We start from the raw sequence: 19,387 nt of genomic DNA, 5'->3' as shown, positions 1-19,387 counted from the left end.
TTCAAAGGTTAACAGAGCAGTCTGAAAACCAACTTGCGGGAACTTGAAGAGTGGGTTTGACGGTCTGGGCGCCCGTGTGTAATTAGGCTTAACTTATCTAAAGCAAACCGTCATATGCAAAGAGCGATGCTTTCATTAAGAGTGAGAACACGCTCGGGGTGGTGACTTCATCGTCCCGCCACGATGAAACCCGTTCAATTCCCAACTATGAGCACACAGCAATAAATCAACAAAAGGGATCTGACGTGGCCGGCGGGGTGAGCTTGTTCAACAATTCCGTACTTCCGCAGAAAAAGAGGTGTAAGGTTTATTTACTTAACTGCAGCCAAGGGACGGCTTCACACAACACGTGTTTGGAGTATTAACAGTGATATTTATTAAGAAAGACTGGCAAAATCAGGCAGAATGGATGGAAGTGAAACTCGACAGTCTGTTTTCCTTTGGAGTCATTTTATCTCCTCAGCGACAGGCAAAGAACAACATGAACACCCGATCATGTGCTCAGATCTGTTCATCTCATCCAATCTCCAACTGTTCGCTCACATAGCCTCCCCCCTGGGTCTTTTTGTTGATTCTGGCACAATACACCAGAATCATTTAATTTCATTTCCACTAGTATGACCCAGATGGCAAATTTGCGATGTGCTTTGTTAAGAAAATGTCACCAAGCGGCAGTTTAATCATGTCCAATATGAGGATGCATTTGCAAGATAATGGAACTGTGAATTAAATCGACCTGAGTGAAAGTCTTTGCAAAAGACAAATGCCAAGTTAGAAGCATCCTTAGCACTGGCCATAAAAATGGTTTATTTTACATAGCGAGTATGTTTAGTTTCATTTGTATGTACCCGTGTTTGAATGCATGAGAGGCCTTCATTGGCAGACTCTTGAACGCTAATGAAGTGAGCAGATTTGCGCAGCAACGTGCTACATTGCGCAAGCCTCTGACAAAGACGTAGTCTGACAGCAGGAATGGTGCAGATGCATGACAGACCTACTCCAACTAAGAAGGTAAAAGTGTGTGTCATGAGTGCTCTTATTGGAGGAATGAGTTTTAAAACAGAAATACAACTTTGGTGATTTGCAAAGGGTTTGTTCTCACTCTTGTTTCAGAGGAGGGGTTAGTTGGCGGATCAGGGTCAGGAGGGTTGCTCCGAATACAAGTGGGACCCGCCCCCCGGGCTGCCATTGGCTCCGCTGGGTGTGAGTGAATCCTGGGGAGGCCAGTGAGAAGGTGTACGGCAGGCAAGTCTGCTTGGTCAGGCCGCCTGAGGACCTTTAAAGCCTTGGGACTTCTCATTAGAAGCACAGAGTGATACTGAGAGAGCAGGGTGACACTTTTACAGGGGAACTTGGAAAGTAAACTGCGTATGCTCATCCTCTCTTGACTTGTTACCTGAGGTCGTGCATGCATACACACACACATAGCAACACACACTGAGAGAGAGGTGCATCTGTGTGCTTTTAAGGCTGAGTCTCCAGAAGCGGAGAAGGAATTAAAACTTTTGGGATTACAACGGGTGCACTTGATTTACTTTTTGGACACCTTGGATGAAGTCTTCCTGAGTTTTTGTTCCGAGCTTGAAAAGAAAGGTATGGCACAAGGACAAAAGAGCTCCAGGTGGGCATTTACCCAGTGCCCCTTCCACATGGCAATGGGCCTTTGGCTCCTCTCGCTCCTCCACCTCCTCCTCAGCGTGTCAGCCGCAGAAGAGTACGACTACTACAGCTGGCAGTCGGACAACTTCCACAACGGCCGCTTCTATACCAAGCAACCCCAGTGCGTGGACATCCCGGCCGACCTGCGGCTGTGCCACAATGTGGGTTACAAGAAGATGAGGCTGCCCAACCTGCTGGACCACGAGACCATGCCTGAGGTGAAGCAGCAAGCTGGGAGCTGGGTGCCCCTCCTGGCCAAGCGCTGCCACGCAGACACCCAGGTCTTCCTGTGCTCACTGTTCGCGCCTGTGTGCCTGGACCGGCCCATCTACCCGTGCCGATCGTTGTGCGAGGCCGTCAGGGACAGCTGCGCCCCCGTCATGGAGACCTACGGCTTCCCCTGGCCGGAGATGCTGACGTGTGATAAGTTCCCCATTGACAACGATCTGTGCATCCCCATGCAGTTCACCGCCAACCATGCCACCCAGCCACCAGGTACGGAAACATCAAAATGCACAAATTGATGTTTTTACTCACTAATGTTACAAGGTTGGAAAAAATTGCAAAGTTTACATCTGGTGGGGTAAAACATTTGATGTTCAAAATTGACCTCAGCAACACACTTTTCTTGAGATAAACTAAAATAATAGCTGAACTTTAATGCATTGGCGGGGATGCAGGGGAGGCGATGGGGTCACTGCCCCCCTGAAATATATAATAATAATAATACCCCCCAGGCGTCAGGTCAGATAATTGACATGGATAATTTCAGATTTTTCCATTTTCCCCACATTTCTACCTGTCTAAATGGAAATTTTGGGGTTTGTTCTTGCTGAAAAAGTTCAATTTTGTTGAAGATGTGGATTATAAACCATGACAAAAAATAGTCCTATACAGGAGGTGGATGATTACCAAGATCTTCAATTTGATTCTGATCCTAAAATTACTTTGTCTGGCCAAGCAGAAAGTCAATGATCTATTTCATCTAATTTTCATAATTGACTTTTGCACAAAAATCGTAAAGCGCTTACCTAAACGGATTGACTGACATGAGCCTGCAGTTTCTAAAGCAAAATATTTTCTGGAAATGCAATGCTTTGGCTTCCAGCCCTTTGTTGATGACAGATGACATTTTAAGTGAGAGACAATCCAGAGGAGGTCAGTGAGGAAGACGGCAGCAGGGAGAGGTTAGAAGGACAGCGTTCATACGTCAAAGCGTTAAAGATGGGCTCCCCGCCATGGCTACATGCCTCGAGCAGGGTCTGAGACAGACCTTGAGAGACTGAGAGACTCCAGCTGCCGGATTGTTCAGTGAGTTAAGACGAACGGACTGCAGTGTTCAACAGCTTCGCTGAAAAGGCGACACAGCTTTATCAGTAGTCGTCCATCAGGACGCAATCCATCATTCCAACAGGTGATGGGATGGAGAGATTGTCACGTCACTCGAAGGATGCACCGATGTGTCAATCCATGTTGAGAGAAGTCTAGCTGGCTTGCATTAACTAATGATACAAAAACGCGGTGATGAAAGACCAGTAGCGGGTCACTCCACCTAATTGGTGTCACGTTTTCAAAATTTTCAGCTAATTTATTCAAATGCAAGCTTGGAAATATTTGTAAATCGGAATCCAACTCTATCTGAATCGAAATATCAGGATCCAGACGTAAAGGAGTTAAGCTTTTTTCCTCAATATCTTAATATATTTTCTTATTCATTACTTTCTATTTTATTTTTTTTAATAAATTTTGAAGTGTACATTTTCCTTGGGAATTGGTGGCATTTTTTTTTTCATTTTGGGATGAAAATTGTTGATAAAGACTCCTTGAAAGAGGTGATAAATCTAACGGAGAAAAACCTTTGAGAGCAAAAGGAACTAAATATACAATGAAGTCTGTGTACCGGGCTACTTGGGCAGCTTGTTGACAATAGCGATGAGTGCTGAGAGGGGGAGTGAAGGAGCTGATGGGAGTCTGTCAACAGTGGAGGGCTTGGGGAGTCTACCCCCCCACCTCCATTTTTTGTTTCAGTCTACTGTGCCTTTGTCGGGCCTGGCAGCCAGCAGGCCAATTAGCAAGGGCGGCCAATTACCCCGCTCTCAGTAATTAGTCGACAAGACGGGACAAGGAAGGAATGGGAATGAGTGCGATTGTCCCGGGGAAGAGCATGAGAGTGAAAGAAAGGTGGAGGAGGAAACGGAAGAGGAAAGTGTTTTGAATAAGTACTTCATTGTTGTCATTCCATTTATTGACTTCAAGTGCCTATTAGCATCTCTTATCTGCTTCATGCTAAATGAGTGCACCTCCATTATGTTTATTCTATTTCAACGAACAAAAGGCTCTGTTTAAAGTACATGCGATTCTCACAAAGATGTAAAATTAGCTTTTACTCTACGCTCTGGGATGGAGCAAATGAGAGCCAGTAACACCAAAAACGTCATTTTTAGTCTTGTCAGTCAACTGTGTGTGACTTATCTTGGCTTTTAATCAAAAGTGTTCACAGCCAAGTGACAGCAATCCCACATAATAACAGTGGGAAAAGATTCAGTGGTGAAATTACGCAGAGCTGACTTATTCCATTAGGGAAAATGACCACGCTATTTTTATAGGACGGGGCTCAACTATGTGACATTGCGGCTCTTGTAAGCCATTCAAAGGAACACAAAGAAACCTTCTTCTACCACCTTCGATGAAAACAAAACAAGCGAGGATTCCTACTTGAATAACAATCAAAGGTGCAGCTCCATTACTGGGAGGAAGAAGTGCAAACACATGCAAAGATCATATCAACCCTAAAATTGGCTTAGTTGGGTTAAACAACTACATTACATTACTGTAACCTAACTATTAGACATGTGTGTGTGTTTGGAACACAGTGAACCCATATCACTTTCTACCCGAAGGCTCAGAGCCTGACATTTTGACAAGAAACAAATTCTTAGATGAGCATGTGAGACCACCTCACGGACTCACACATATACACACACGTCTAATAGGGTAAAAGGAGCTCATCCAAGAATTTTTCTCACCAAATCGTCCACCGAAAGAAAAATCAAGCAGGACGTCAAAGAGAGCCATGACAAATTCACGGACATACAGTTGACTAACTTGGCTCATTCCAGCAGACACTTCATTAGGTACACTCACAATTGAATGGGATCCCTTGTTCTCACTTCTTAAATACATCTCTGTGGTTCAAACTGGAGCTAGTGGTTTGCTGGTATAAAACACCACATCAAGTCAAATTCAACAGTATTGCATCACGTCTGCGAAAAAATTGAAGACAAAACAGATGCTGTCTGAGAGGTATTCATTTAACGACGTGTTTATTATTGTGGTTGCACTCGGTTACAGTGGTGAACAGCTGCAATGCATAATACTGAAAGGTTGTAATGATCACTGTTGCCGCACTATATTTTGGTTAAATCATGATGAATATTCAATTTTATATTTACTACATGGAGGTATCCAACATATACATGTTGACTGCAAGTTTGAATTTGGATTGGCTCAGTTTGCGGTCTATGTTGTAAATGGGCTGGTTAGTTGGGGTAAAATAGAAAAAATAATATTAATCAATTGATTTAAAATAATTAAAATAGCACGACGCCCTAAAAGTTCCCGGCCCATTTGCCCTGTATACAAGATAGCCAGTCCAGCTCTGGGTACTATATAAGTCTTGCTTAAATACATATGCTGCAGTGTAATGATCCAGTGTCGGATCCAACCTGCAAGGTGTCAAAGATATTGTCTGTCCTGTGAGTGATGTGGCGAGTGTAAATTACAACCATGCTGGAGTAAGACTGCCAGCTCCTGGCAACACAATGGACGCTACTCATGTGGCCCTGGCCGCTACTCTTTGAAAGGGAAAATCTGATCCAACGCACTCGCCACGGAAAACCACCTTTTGAAAATGTATTTTCTCTCTCCGTATAGAATTCCTGCAGATGCAAGAAGCGTGCTGCGTTTTAGGGGCCGCCCAGGGGGGCCGCCTGAAGGCCTACAATGGAGTCAACCGCTTCCCCTTCCCCCTCATTCCACTCTGTCTATTTCCATGCTACATTTAAACAGATGTTAGGGTTTCCAACTTAGATGACACGCTGTGTTACATCCCCGGTGCGGCTCTGTTTTTATGTCATCAGCGTTGCTGCTCATAAGTTGAAGAGTCCCATTGAGGTCGTGAGCCACACAAATTTTCAATGGAACAGAAAAGATCATGTGAGGCTCGGGCTCAAGGGGATGAGGTAAAAGACATGTCAAGGGATGACAACATTGAGAGATTTGCTCATCTTTTGTTTGGGCTTCACTGAGGTCAGTAGAAGTGCAGAGTATTGACGATTTCTGTTATGATTGTATAATATAAATCAAACACAATGCCATGGAAAGACCAAATGTACTGTGTAGGGAAATCATTTACAACATTTAAGACAGTTAAAGACAGGAGAGACTGCTCCTGTTTTGGTTAGCAACACCGTCAAATAGGTTCAGTAGTTAACTTTTTAATGTCCATCCCTGAATGGATAGTGTTTTTCTTGGTGAGGCATATATTTGAATGAGGAATTTATTTGTCTAAAGTGAATGACATCAGGCCAGACAACTAACTGCGATAAGGCGTCTGTTAAAAATTGCTCTTTGGGAATGGTGAGTATCTAACCATAGCCGTAGTCTGATTCCCAGCATACAACAAAAATAAACACAATTCATTGCTATGGATGGGAACAGTGATGCTCATGACAAGTCAAGGCCATCCAAAACTGATGACAAATTGCATGGAACGGATGGAACGGGCACACAAATCACCGGCAGGCCCATCAACGCACAACACAACTGACATGATGCCTCAGACAGACGCCACATTGCAGGCATCCAAACTCTGCTTTTCTATCCAAACTCTTTAACTGACACAAGCAGACCTCCTGCCAACACGCCAACCACAAGGGAACTCAGATGAATTACAGAAGAGACAGAATAAGATGTAACTTCATTCCAAACAGACATAACTAGACTTTCTTCATGCGTGTGCGTTTGTATTTCCAAGATTTTTTTTTGTTTGTTTCCATCGCCATCATTGGTTACAATCTAAAAGATGTATTCACACTTACATGGTTCGGATTTCAAATCTGGATTTAACTCAAAAAGGGGATCCAGCTCCTGCATTTTTTTTCTTTATTTTTTATTAGTGTCTGTGATGTATAACAATGTCCAATACCACTAAAATAGTAACTTTGAAGACAGAACTGTGTTAAAGCGATTCAGAGTGTTAATAAGTGTCATCTAAATAAGTTCCAGTACCACTTTGTTAGGGGCTCACTTTCGGGGGGTTGTGCTGTTTTGCATGCTAATTGGTTTGCACCATAACAATTTGTTCCTAATATGGACAATTAGAGGCTTGCACCCAAAGACCCAACAAGGCTTAGTGGATCTCTCTCACAGGGGGGGGGGGTGGTGTAGTTGGGGGAGAAAGTGGCAGTTAGTCGACTCAAGACTCCCTCCGATGTAATGGTTAGGGGGTTCACCTCACCGCGACCTGAGCAGCGAGGCATGCTACACTTTGACCTCTCTCATTATCTGGCCAGACACTGAGGTTTGGGTTGGGGTGATAACCTTTCAACTGTGACTTTTAACCCCACTGTGTTAGCTTGGGGTGTGTTTACATGTGCGTCTGTAAACGTGTGACAAGAAGACTTGGACGTGGCGAAAAGGGAAATATGTGGGATAATATGACACTGAGCCAATAACCTAAAAAAAACAAACAAAAGAAAAACTTAGACATAGATGAAGTCACACACTTTTGCTTTTTTAGTACGCGTCTGGTCTCTCAATTAGCTGTTGTGTGTGTGTGTTGGGGGGGTTGTCCAAAATAAAACTAAAAATATTTATTGTTAGTAATCATTGTAATATAACTTGGAAAATAATGTCTATACTCCTTCGAGGGGACCTACATAATTACAGTAAATCAAGTTCAAAATAAACGTAAAAATATTTGCGTGTAAAAAGTCAGTAATTTGTTTTTAGGCCACTTGTTTCAAAACTGCATGCTAAGCTTCTCCTGTTGACTCTCAAGGTCACACCCTCTCTACCAAAATATGCACAGTCCCAAATTAAACCCTTTTTTTGCAGCGTCATTTTAGAGCAAACATCCTTCAGTCTGCTGGAGTGTGTAAGACTTGCACTGCAAATGGCTTCTGACAGGGAGGGAGGGAGGGGGTGAGGGAGGGGGTGTTGCTCCAAAGGGCCTAATGATTTCTTACAGACGCAGCCTTCAGATTTGAGCTGTTTTGACCTTCTGAACGCCTAATGAAATGTGTAATTGTGCTCACTGGGGTCGTCATTAACGCGTCGTTTTTCGTTCTTCTCGTTCAGTGTCAAAGGTGTGTCCCCCGTGTGACAATGAGTTGAAAGCAGACAACATCATGGAGCACTACTGTGCCAGCGATTTTGGTAAGTATAGCAGCAGACTTCAAGCATAGTTGCACTCATTAAAAAAAAAAAAACGTTTTCTGTATTCTGACTTTTCCTGTCAATACTTCTTGGAACTTGTCAGGTAAAACTGAGCAAAAGTAAAAAAATAATGATTTTGAGCGGATGGGAAAATGTGGACGATAGCAAGTTTTTTTTTTTGATGGTTTGTGAACTGAAGTAGCACATTAAAATATTTCATCATACATGCCAATCATCATGTGCCATAAAAAGGAAGATAAGATAAGATATAATAAACTTTAATGATCCCACAATGAGGAAATTTGCATTCTTTCAACAGAAATTAGAGAGAAAATATTGCAAAATTCAGAGTTGGTTATCTATCGGGCTGATGAGAGCTATGATAAGAAAAAAAAAAACTTAAAGGCTACACATGTATTGTTTTAAATATATATTTTCTCATATTTTATTCCACAATTTGTTAACCACAACACACATTTAAGGAAATTGAAGTTGAAGCTTATACTTCTATTTAGAGCAACTTTGCTTTGACTCAGTTTCTTATTAAGTGATGTGTCAATGAAAAAGTCCCTGAAGCCCACTCAGCATCATTTCCCAAACTTTTATCACCATATTCACCGTAATGACCTGCACATGAAGCCAAAGAATAATAAAACCATTATTCCGCTTCACTAAGATTTACTGTTGATGATGCACAGCAGCGGATTTGATACTTGATCTGAGCTTTCACATCTACGAGTCCAAACATCTTTGCACTAAACTCAAAATGCAACCTCATAAATGACCAAATATTTTGAACACCAAGCTGTAATTAAAATGTGACCGGATCGGCGATGAGAACCATATTTTCTCAAGGCTCTTTAAATAAATTCCCCAATATGTCATCTGGCAACGGCACAAGCTCCTATAAAATGGTAATAACAGCCATCACATTGTAAATCATATTTGTACACGTCCAAACAAGCATCGCAAAGTACGTCTTCGTCATGACTCTACCCGCCCTAATAAAACTGGTATGGCTGATTGATAGCGGTATTACAAATCACTGTCCGACCGAAGATCAAAAAGCATCGCAGGGATTCTTCTTGGCCATTTAAATGAAACATGAGCAAGACATTCCTCTGGCTATTCATGTATGCCTGAGGGTGACAAATGAGGCGAGAATTCCACCAGTAGACAGAGCGAGATGACTCCTTGATGCTATTGTAATGGCTGATTGTGGTTTGATCTCACACATGATCAATATTGCTCTTGTTAGCCTTGAAGTCATTTCAAGTCTGTTTCATGTTACCGTTTTTTTCATCTGATATATTTCCCACCATTCATTGCTGGAATATTAAAAAAAAAATCCCCATGTTTTTGAACCGATTGGTCTTTTGTACAGTATCTACCATATTTTCCGCACTATAAGGCGGAAAACCTCCAATTTTCTCAAAAGTCAACAGTGCGCTTTATAATCCGGTGCGCCTTATATATGGACCAATATGGTTTTGTGGATGAGGATTAATTTATTAAAGTAAGCTTTACGTGTTTATTTTGTGTGTTGTGTGATATTAACATTTGAGCAATGTTGAGTTATTGATAGATTGTTATTGTTTTCACTATTCCGAGTGTTACTATATTGTGATTGCATTAACGTTTGAGCAACGTTGAGTTATTTATTCTATGCGCATTATAATCCGGTGCGCCTCATATATGAACAAAGTTTTAAAATGGGCCATTCATTGAAGGTGCGCCTTATATTTCGGTGCGCCTTACAGTGCGGAAAATACGGTAGTAGTCTCTGTTTTAAGAAAAGTACAATTGAGCATTTGGGACGTCACTGTATTGATTTTTAGTTCTAAGAGGGCACTGCTTGTCACGAGGATGCAAGCCAGGTAGCTCAAGATCCATTAAATTACATTATAATAGACAGCCATATTGAGCTCTCAAACATACCTGAATGTATTCATTCATATATAGCGAGACATTCAGACTTGTAGGCACGTAAACGATGGGAGTCTGACTACACATTTGAGGCCGCGCAGCACACACATTCCACCGCATAACACGCTATCTCCTCACATGCAGCGCGCTCATATCAGGAGATGTTTACGGAACAGTAGACAGGCAGACGAGGAGAGAAATGGCCGTCTTCCAAGCGGTCCGCGGCGATGCCTCTCAACGACCCCCGTGCCTCCGCCTCTGCCAGGCCCGTGATTAATTTCAGCTGTCAGACCGGAGGATTCCAGTCTGGAGTGGTTGGCAGCTCCATTTTGGTCTCTCTTAAGTAGAGCTACACGTTTCTAAACATGAGCCTCGATGGGTGGTAGGAGTCGGTACTTCATTAGATCGATTGAGCCAAGACTTCTCGGTCCGACTTCTGCATTCTTAGCGCAAGCACTGTTGTATTTTTGCTGTCAAAAGGCAGGGCTGCAAGTATAAAAACATAAACCTGCAGTAAATCTAGGTGAGATTTGGAAAGATTAGGCCTAAAAAGGGAATTCTACGAGGAAAACGTAGGTAAAGAGACCTTATTACACCAGTCCTGTGTGACCTTCCAGCTAAATACAAATAAAATATCGTGCAAAGAAGCAACATAGATTTTATTTTAGTGCCGTTACAGTCACAGTGAAACACTCACAATAGAAAATTGGCTCTACCTCACTTCCTTTACAAAGGCTTTGAAAGAACCCCTTCCAACTGGTAGCCCATTTCTCTAGTATGATTTTCTTTATCCTCTAATGAGGGGTATGGAACTAGTTTTCATCACAGGCCAAAGTAGCATTATGGTTGCCCTCAAAGGATTTGTCATAACTGGACTTGACGTTATATTCTGTTATTTAAACAAAGTGCCACCAGAGGATTCTACAATACGTCTAAAACGTTCCTTTGAACTCTGCAAAATTAAAGGTAACATGCATACAAATGCAGCCAAAACTTAACCCCAATTATGTGGCATGCTTTGGCACAGTTGTTTAGTAACTCGTTCACTGCCAGCCCAGTTAAAATGGATCTTTGACGTCTATCGTCGTCAATGAAAGTGAATGAATCAACAAGGTAACACCGGTTGTAGTTAAGTCCATAGGGATACTTCTTATATCTTCCATTCTAGAAGTACAAGCCAATGTGAAATTGCTCAACTGCAATAACCAAACTATCTTCTCTTTGTTTTTCTTACCAGTCCTTAAAATGAAAATAAAGGAGGTGAAAAAGGAGAAAGGCGACAAGAAGCTGATCGCAGCCCAGAAGAAGAAAAAAGTGCTGAAGCAGGGCGTGTTGCGGAAAAAGGATATGAAGAAGCTGGTTTTGTACATCAAGAACGGGGCCAACTGCCCGTGCTCACAGCTGGACAGCCTGGGCTCCAACTTCCTCATCATGGGCCGCAAAGTGGACCAGCAACTGCTGCTCATGTCCATCCACAAATGGGACAAGAAGAGCAAGGAGCTCAAGTTTGCCGTCAAGTACATGAAATCCCATCAGTGTCCAACCTACCACACCGTCTTCCAGTGATGTAACTCGCCGTCCCGTCTGCAGAATCAATCCCAACTCTATATGCTCAAGATTTATTTTTCCAAAATCCACCTTTGATTCACAATCTCACAAAACATGGTCCAAAGACCATAGGGTAAGGCTTTCATTTCTCCAGCTTTAATATTAAATGGGAATAGGGTTATTATTTTTTGTGTGTCAAGTAATACAGGAGGCTGTTCACATGACCATTTATTAGGATTTTGTACAAAAAGTACTGCACTGTATTTGGTGGGAAACGGATGTATTTTATATTGCCTGAAATAGCTTTATTTTTATATTCATGCATTTTTTTTTTTTTTATGAAGAGGCCAGGACCCAATTCATTTAAAAAGGGGCAGACACTGCATAAATAAGCATGGGTCAAGATCATTTACAACCCTAACACTATCCCTAACTCCTGAAAACGTAAACTCTAATGTTAGCCAAACCAAACCATGCTTACCCAAACGCTGACCCAAAACACCAAATTCTAGAACCCTAACCCAAAGTATAGTGGAGGGGTATTATGCCATAACTTTTTTTTTGTGTTGTGCATTTCTGCAGGGGTTGTACGTAGATGGAAGTATTTTTTGTGCTCCTTCCTACTAAATCATCATGAGAACACGCCGAGACGAGTAAATCACTTGTACAATATCTGACAGCAGTTTATGCAATTAGACACTAGAAATGAAAATAGGAGCCGGGATATTCCAAATTCCAGCTGAAATCATGTTTGATTATGTAATGTCTATTGTGAGAATGAGGGAGTATTGTTTTTTTTTTTTTAAATTGCAGAGGAGTGATTTGCTAAATGTGGACTGTGCAGGAGAAGTATAGACAGCCCACATAGATGATTTGAATTATGCACGAATTAGGTAATTCCCATGCATAGATGATTAGGAAAGCATTTCTCCCCTTCGGGGGGAGACGAGGTAAGGAGTAAGATGAAGCGCTGAGAGACAAATTGACTGGAGGATGCTGCCATTGACTGTGTGGCTTGAAAGATGGAAACTTCCATCATTTTGAAATGGAAGAAAGAAAAGAAAGTTCCGAAGAAGAAGCCAAGTAAAGAGACTCTGGACAGAGCCAATGATGTCACCTGTACTCATTGTTTCTTTTCTGGGTTTATGTTTTGTTTTTTCAGGGGGGGTTATTTTTTTCCTTCTTTTTTCCTTAAATGAATCTTTTTTTTGTACTTCTATGTTTCACTTTTCTGTGGTATGATAGCAAAATCACATTTACACACATAATACAAAACAAACATAGTGCCTAAAGTTACTGTTCTTGTCGCAATAAAAGATGAAATTTAACCTTGACAATATTTCTTACAATCAGTTAACCTGTAAGTAGTTCTGTTACTGAAATGCAAAATGTAAATGAATAAAGTATATTTGAAATTTTTTAAAGAACATGTATTGGAAATATTTTGTTTATTCTTTTATTTCCCAGATGTAACTACTCTTTTTTTACTTTTACTTTTTTTCTTTGCGTCTTTATTTCACGCAATTTATCAACCTAAAAAGAACTACCACATGTGTCTTTTAAAATACTACCTTTACTGGATTTTTCATAGCCTGCAAAAATTCCTTGTGATAACACAAAGAGTGATCAATGCTCAGCAATGAGTAGTAAATGAAAACCGCTTTGTGTAAAAGTGTTCGGTGAAACAGCAGCTGTACAGAAAATGAAAATTACTCAAAGCTCAGGTGGTAAAAAAAAAAAAAGGTGATCGAAATGAGGCGGCAGACAGTTGGCCGAGTCCCACACACGCATAAGCGCACACACACATTCCCATCAGCACCCGCTAAGAGCTCACTTAGTGTGGTTAATAAGGGCCTGATGAGGGAGCACAACACACACACACACACACACACACACACACACACACACACACACACACACACACACACACACACACACACACACTCACACACAACTCATCCTCGTTCCTATGAGACTTTAACTCAAACAGATGTTAATTTGATAAAATAAACAAAGTGTAATGTTAGAAAAACACTGCAGAAAAGCAACCCCCCCTCCCCCCCCCCCCACACACACACACACACACAGTTAAGATTTTCCTATGTAACTCAACTCTCCTGAAACCTCTTTGTGGTGCGTGAATCTACGTGTGAGTGACATCTACACACGTACACTACGTACCTACTGTAATACATACTGTATGCACTCACATAAAATAAAGCACACCCAAACCTATATATATGGTATATATATAAAAACGTTGCACTCAGAAGAAAGAGCACATTGCTTCCATTGCAGTGTGCAGATAAGTACAGTGGAATAAAGGCCCTCTGTCTGGCCACATGTCATCTGCGCAAACTACCATACATTAATCTTAACTGCCACACATACAGTAATGTATATTAAAATCAGACTTCTATAGCTTTATGTGCATATTACTCATTTTTGTATTTCAGCTTTTTTTTTTAGAGGGGATGAAACCTAAGAGTGAGGTCAAGGAGGCATTTCAAAGAGTAAAGAAGTACTATTACTCTCGATGTTCCTCAAACTTAGCAGAGAACCATTAAAACTGATTTAAACGGTATGCCAACATCGTTTGGATTCACTGGACCACCTTGTCTGCAGGAAAGAAAGGAAGTCTGGCGAGGAATAAGAGCGTGCAGGCACAGGGCCTTGTATGGACAAAATACTGTATGTCACATTTTGTCATGTCTGTATATTAGGTAAGTGTCAATATTCACGAGTAGTCGAGGAATCAGTCTCAAATGCTGAAGTCAACACTACCTTCCACATGTGGTATGCACACAGCAAAGCAGCTTTACTCAAGAGTTTTGTTGCTTGAAGTGCATATTTTATAATCCTTGGAGCAAATTATTCAGAAAAATATGTACTCAAACAAACAAGGAAGTCTGATCATTATGTAACTCTTCAATTTACACTTCACTGAAGATTTCTTTCTAAGAGGACCAAATCCTTTGTCTTTTGTTACTAGGTTCCATTTGTTTCCAGCTCCTTCTCAACATCATCTATCACTCCTCACAGGTAAGTTGAAAGGTGGGATCACGGTGTAGGTCACCTTTAATAATGGTGTACCTCTGGGCTCTCTTCGTGAGCCACTAACATTGTCTATTCATAATTGATAGATCGTTAAGAAGGTCACACTGATGCCATTTTATCTTCATATTTCTATCAACAATGAGGAATCTATTCATTTATTAATGTCTCTACTCCACATGTTTGGAATTGTCTACCAAAACAAATGAGACAGTCAGTGAGATTTGCCAAACAGAAGCAAGCACATTTACTTAAATCCTTCAGTGAAGAAGAGGACTGTAATGGGGCAATGGACGGCAAGAAAACACCCAAGGTGCCCTCTTGGGACTAGAAGCTTTGGAAACAATCACACTGGCCTCTGTGTGTCTGCAGTGGAAAATGAATAAATTAATAGGTGGAGTAGGGGGAGTGCCATGGGAAGGGTCTTGAAACCATCTGTGGAGGCCATCAGGGTGTCCCAAACCTGCAGTTTCCCCACTGAACCAACATGTCAGTGTGGAGATTTATAGCTGCATGGAAAGCACGCAGACACCGCTGCTGCACATCTTGAAATTAAAAATCACGACATTCATACAGATGCCAGAATGCACTGACAAACAACTAGTCACGACCAAAGACATGTTTCTGGTTTGTGATCGATGTACTGTTGGTGGAGAGATTTGACTGGCAACCCTTTGGAAACAAAAAAATCGGTGTGTCGGCAAAAATTAAGGTCAAGCAGATGACGAGGCTGCTAAAATATGCTCGTTTACTAACCTCTGACCTTTGACCAAATGTATGAGAAATTTTGGATTTGATTTCTGAAGGTTCCTTTCAGACTCTTGACTTTCGTTTACTATGATCAGATGTTAGGGTAACTAGAAGTGAATAGGCCCACTTTTGTGTCTTTGAATTTTGCAAGACATGATGATACATTGATAGTCTAATTTTGGAACTAATAGTTACATGTTGACTCAAATTAGACTAAAATGAAACTATCCAACATCCTCACAAGATTACTGAACATGTTGACTCAAGCTACTTGTTGCAGCATTGATGAGTCACACCGTTATTTTCATTGTAATGATCTTCACAGGTCATTTTTTAAGACAGTCTTGAGTGACACATTTCAAAATCGTAATCCTTTTCGAAAGTCTTGATGACCAGCTACAATGCAAGATTTATTTCCTTACCCTTGATTTGACAATAAAAGATGGCTGCATCATTACCTAGCTCTCTTTTACTTGACACACAAACATCTGCCAAATTTTGCACAAGCCACTGAAATAACGCAACACGTCTCTTTTACAACTAAGACTCAAATGACTCCTTCCAGGTGGATTAAGCTACAACAATGGGGGTGATTGGGAGTTTTTGAAGCCAAAAAATATGATTTATGTGAAAGTGATGCATGAAATTTGATGACATCTTGGAAAGAAAGCAATACTTTCGGCAATAAATTACCACACATTTGCATCACGGCCTTTAATACTCCCTGGTGACTTTGTTCTTGGTGCCAATACGGACAGCAATACTACCTCAATCCTATTAATCATCCTATCACTCACCAACCCAAAAAAACAGTCTGTACTTTCTCCCGCTGCCCGAAACAATAACCCCATACCAGGATCACATCCAAGCAGCAATCTTTTGGATCGCTTCATCCCGCTTGGACTGTTTATGGTCATAAAACGATCCAAGATTCGAAAAGCGCAGCACATGTTTGGCATAACTGTGATATTGGCCAAGTCTTTTTCACAGGAGGTTACTTTCATCATAAAAAAATGTGTTGGTTTGTAACATGGGATGTTAGGACTGTGTGGTCTGGGTCAGATTGAGCCACCCCCAGGATGTCGAAATTGAATTCAACAAACTGACCGAGGACGGAGAGGAAAAACAGGTGTGTAAGTAGAACAGAAGAATCTTGGAAGACAAATGCTTGCTTTTTAAGTGGAACGCATAAACAACAACAATTCCAAAACCAAGGAAATGTGCTGACAGTAAACAAATCTGTAACATGTATCACCACTTGTGCCAAACAGTTGTGAGTCCAATTTTTGCAATGCGTTGGAGCGATGCTTCTGCTTTATATCACAGCTAGTTGAACTGACGTCCAGATTTGCCTGGACATGTCCACTTTTTGACATCTATAAATAGCGTGCGGTGGGATTTGGAAATCATTTGGGAGTGAATGATATCGAGCTGCAAGCTGAAATTTACAGAAATACGTGTAATCAGATAAAGATGCCAGCATGTGGTTCTTTGCGCAGGATTACAATTTAATTCCAAGTAACGGAGCCTCAAAATATGAGAGACGATAACTTACTTCCCTTTTGCCGCTGCAAACAAAGACACTAAAATTTCTATTCTGTAGGGGAGGGGCCACTTGTGCCTTAACCAAAGTGTGTTTTCGCCACATTTTAGCCACACAAGAAATAAAACTGGAAATCGGAGCGTGAAAATTGAACACTCCACAACAAAGTTCTACATACCTCTCACACTTTTTTTGTTTTTTTTGTTTTTAGAGTCTTCAACTGTGAAATTTTTCAGGGTGTGACCATGATTGACAATTATTGGATTATCTGACATGTCAGCACCATTCATATTCCAGCTTGCAAAATCGAGCCAAATGTAAAACATTTGCCCTCTTTTTTTCATGTTCTGACCTTACATGATTTTGGAAACATTTTAATCCATTCTGGATGGAAGGACTAGCTATAGTATTGCTCCCATATGAATTTCTGGCCAAGACAAGCACAAGTTATTCCAATCAGATCAGTTTTCTATCCACAAACGCTCAACCTCTTCTTTGCCCTTTCCCTAAGGCTTTATTTATTCTTTTCTTGATCGCTGCTGTCATTTGTTTATCTATGCATGACTGCATCAGTGTCTCTTTTTGTAAGGATCATAGATTAAAGGATAATAGACAGAAGGCAGAACCTCCTGGAAGATGTCATTCGGCTTCATTGGATCCATGTGAGTTTGTGATTTAACAAAGAGAAATGCCAATAAGAGCACCCTCATATGTTTTATTAATCAATTGGGGAACCACCTTAATATCAACATCAATAATGTAATGAATTGTGACGTTTCATGACATCAACAGTATTTAATGCCTCACGAGGAAGAAAACCTCTTATAGGCAATCAATGGAATATGTGACTTGCATCACTTTGGGGGAAAAATGGATTCTTGACTTAACCAAATGGATCATTGGATTAGGCTGTGTTATGAAAGTCAAAGAAAGTACTAATCCAGCATTTTATATAATTCAAAAAACAGTAATGTGTTAAGATGATTATGTGACAAAAAGTCATGTTGGATTCCAAGGCTGCAAATTTAAAGCTACTGAGGTTAAAATGAATCTGGCGTGCTAACCGTGACTTGCTAAACATTTACAGTCCTTCAGCAACAGCTCTTTCTTAATCTAGCTCATAGGCACTCCCGAGAAGAGAAGCAGTCATCACGTTGTCGTCAGTTTGAGGGACTAACGATGACATGAGCGCTGATACTGACCTTCAGAATCTGAGGCAAGCTGGTTTCTTGCCAGTCTCCATGGAGCCTCAAACTTGGTCTGTCAACGCCATCTTATAATCAAGAAGTCATCATTTGGTGCTTGTTGGATTTACACTGAACGATTATGGCAGCCTGAGATGAACTCTACGCAATTATGGCAAATATGGAGTTCCAATTTAAATACATGTTTTTTGCAAGCATTCATCATAGACTATAATGTTTCAGTAAATTGAGATGGCTCACCAATTGAAGGATTTTGGTCGCTTTGTTGCATTTCCACATTGAATCCAAGGCCATCACCATGTGGCTTAAGAAGTTTAGACAAAAGGAAAATACTTCCCCAATGAATGTATATCACGAGTGAGAGGGGATTTAGCCCCCTTGTGTAAGCAGATTCTTCATGGCCACCCGGCTGCATCATTAGTTCTTACTCTGTATTGTCCATGAGTCCTTCTTCCTGGAAGTTGACACAACAACTACTTTACACTTATCACTCTCAAGCCTGGCCATTGATCGGCAAATCTCTGCTAATGTCTGCACACAAAAGCCTAGGATGAGCTGGCCTTCCTGCATGTGTCAGTGGCACGACCCAGGGGACCAAGCCAGGAAGAAAAGCTCCCAAATTTTAGCATTCACCAGCTAAATAGTCTGACTCACAGTTTGGATAGCAATCCAAAACATAGGGCCGGATTTACATGGACCTTAGTGGAGGCTCTATGGAGTACCCATCCTTGCTGAAATCTCCATAAACATGTTTGGAAGATTTACCGGGTCTTCTAACAGATTTTTTTTTTTTTTTTGCCTAATAAGTTCCAGATCACACGTGGAATGTAAACTTGGCTGAATTGAATCACTTTTTAGCATGGACATTAAGGCAGGGCAGTCTTGCCTTGACATTCCTCACCTTCCTTTCCTCCTTTTCTATCGACCCATCGACCCGCCGCTCGCACCTCTGTTGATGTTGAGGGACAAGTCAACAAATTAACCGTTTCCCATAGCAAACGCATCACACAACGCTCAACCTGTGTTGCATTGACTTATCTAAAGATTGACAGATAAGCTCGGGAGTCAGCACGCATGTACAATGTACACAGCACATATATGCGCCCGTACACGCCTGTAATTAACCTCTGGGCTCCACTCGAATCTTACAAGTTCATCACTGATGTGTGGACGCGTGTTTACCAGGCACTAACATTGCACAGTTAGTCAGTTCACAGCCAGCTGCTTGATTTCATTGAAGGCTCAGAATAATTTTGCAAGTTTC

General features: G+C 41.2%; 2 protein-coding genes across 4 annotated transcripts in view; one reads left to right on the top strand and one right to left on the bottom strand.

Annotated features, from left to right (window-relative positions):
- The window catches only part of LOC148393162 (golgin subfamily A member 7B-like), a 129,302-nt gene that overhangs the window by 25,431 nt on the left and 84,484 nt on the right, over positions 1-19,387 (bottom strand). The window lies entirely within an intron of this gene.
- Positions 1,299-12,998, top strand: sfrp5 (secreted frizzled-related protein 5). The gene is made up of 3 exons (XM_088385342.1): positions 1,299-2,154; positions 8,020-8,097; positions 11,261-12,998. The coding sequence occupies exons 1-3, from the start codon at positions 1,596-1,598 to the stop codon at positions 11,587-11,589; spliced, it is 966 nt and encodes a 321-aa protein (XP_088241468.1). The 5' UTR covers positions 1,299-1,595; the 3' UTR covers positions 11,590-12,998.

Source organism: Syngnathus floridae, chromosome 9 (genome assembly GCF_059516105.1).
Source record: "Syngnathus floridae isolate MCC-2025c chromosome 9, RoL_Sflo_1.0, whole genome shotgun sequence".
Lineage (NCBI taxonomy): Eukaryota > Metazoa > Chordata > Actinopteri > Syngnathiformes > Syngnathidae > Syngnathus > Syngnathus floridae.
Note: the sequence above shows the minus strand (reverse complement) of the source record. Positions and strands in the feature narration are given on the sequence as shown.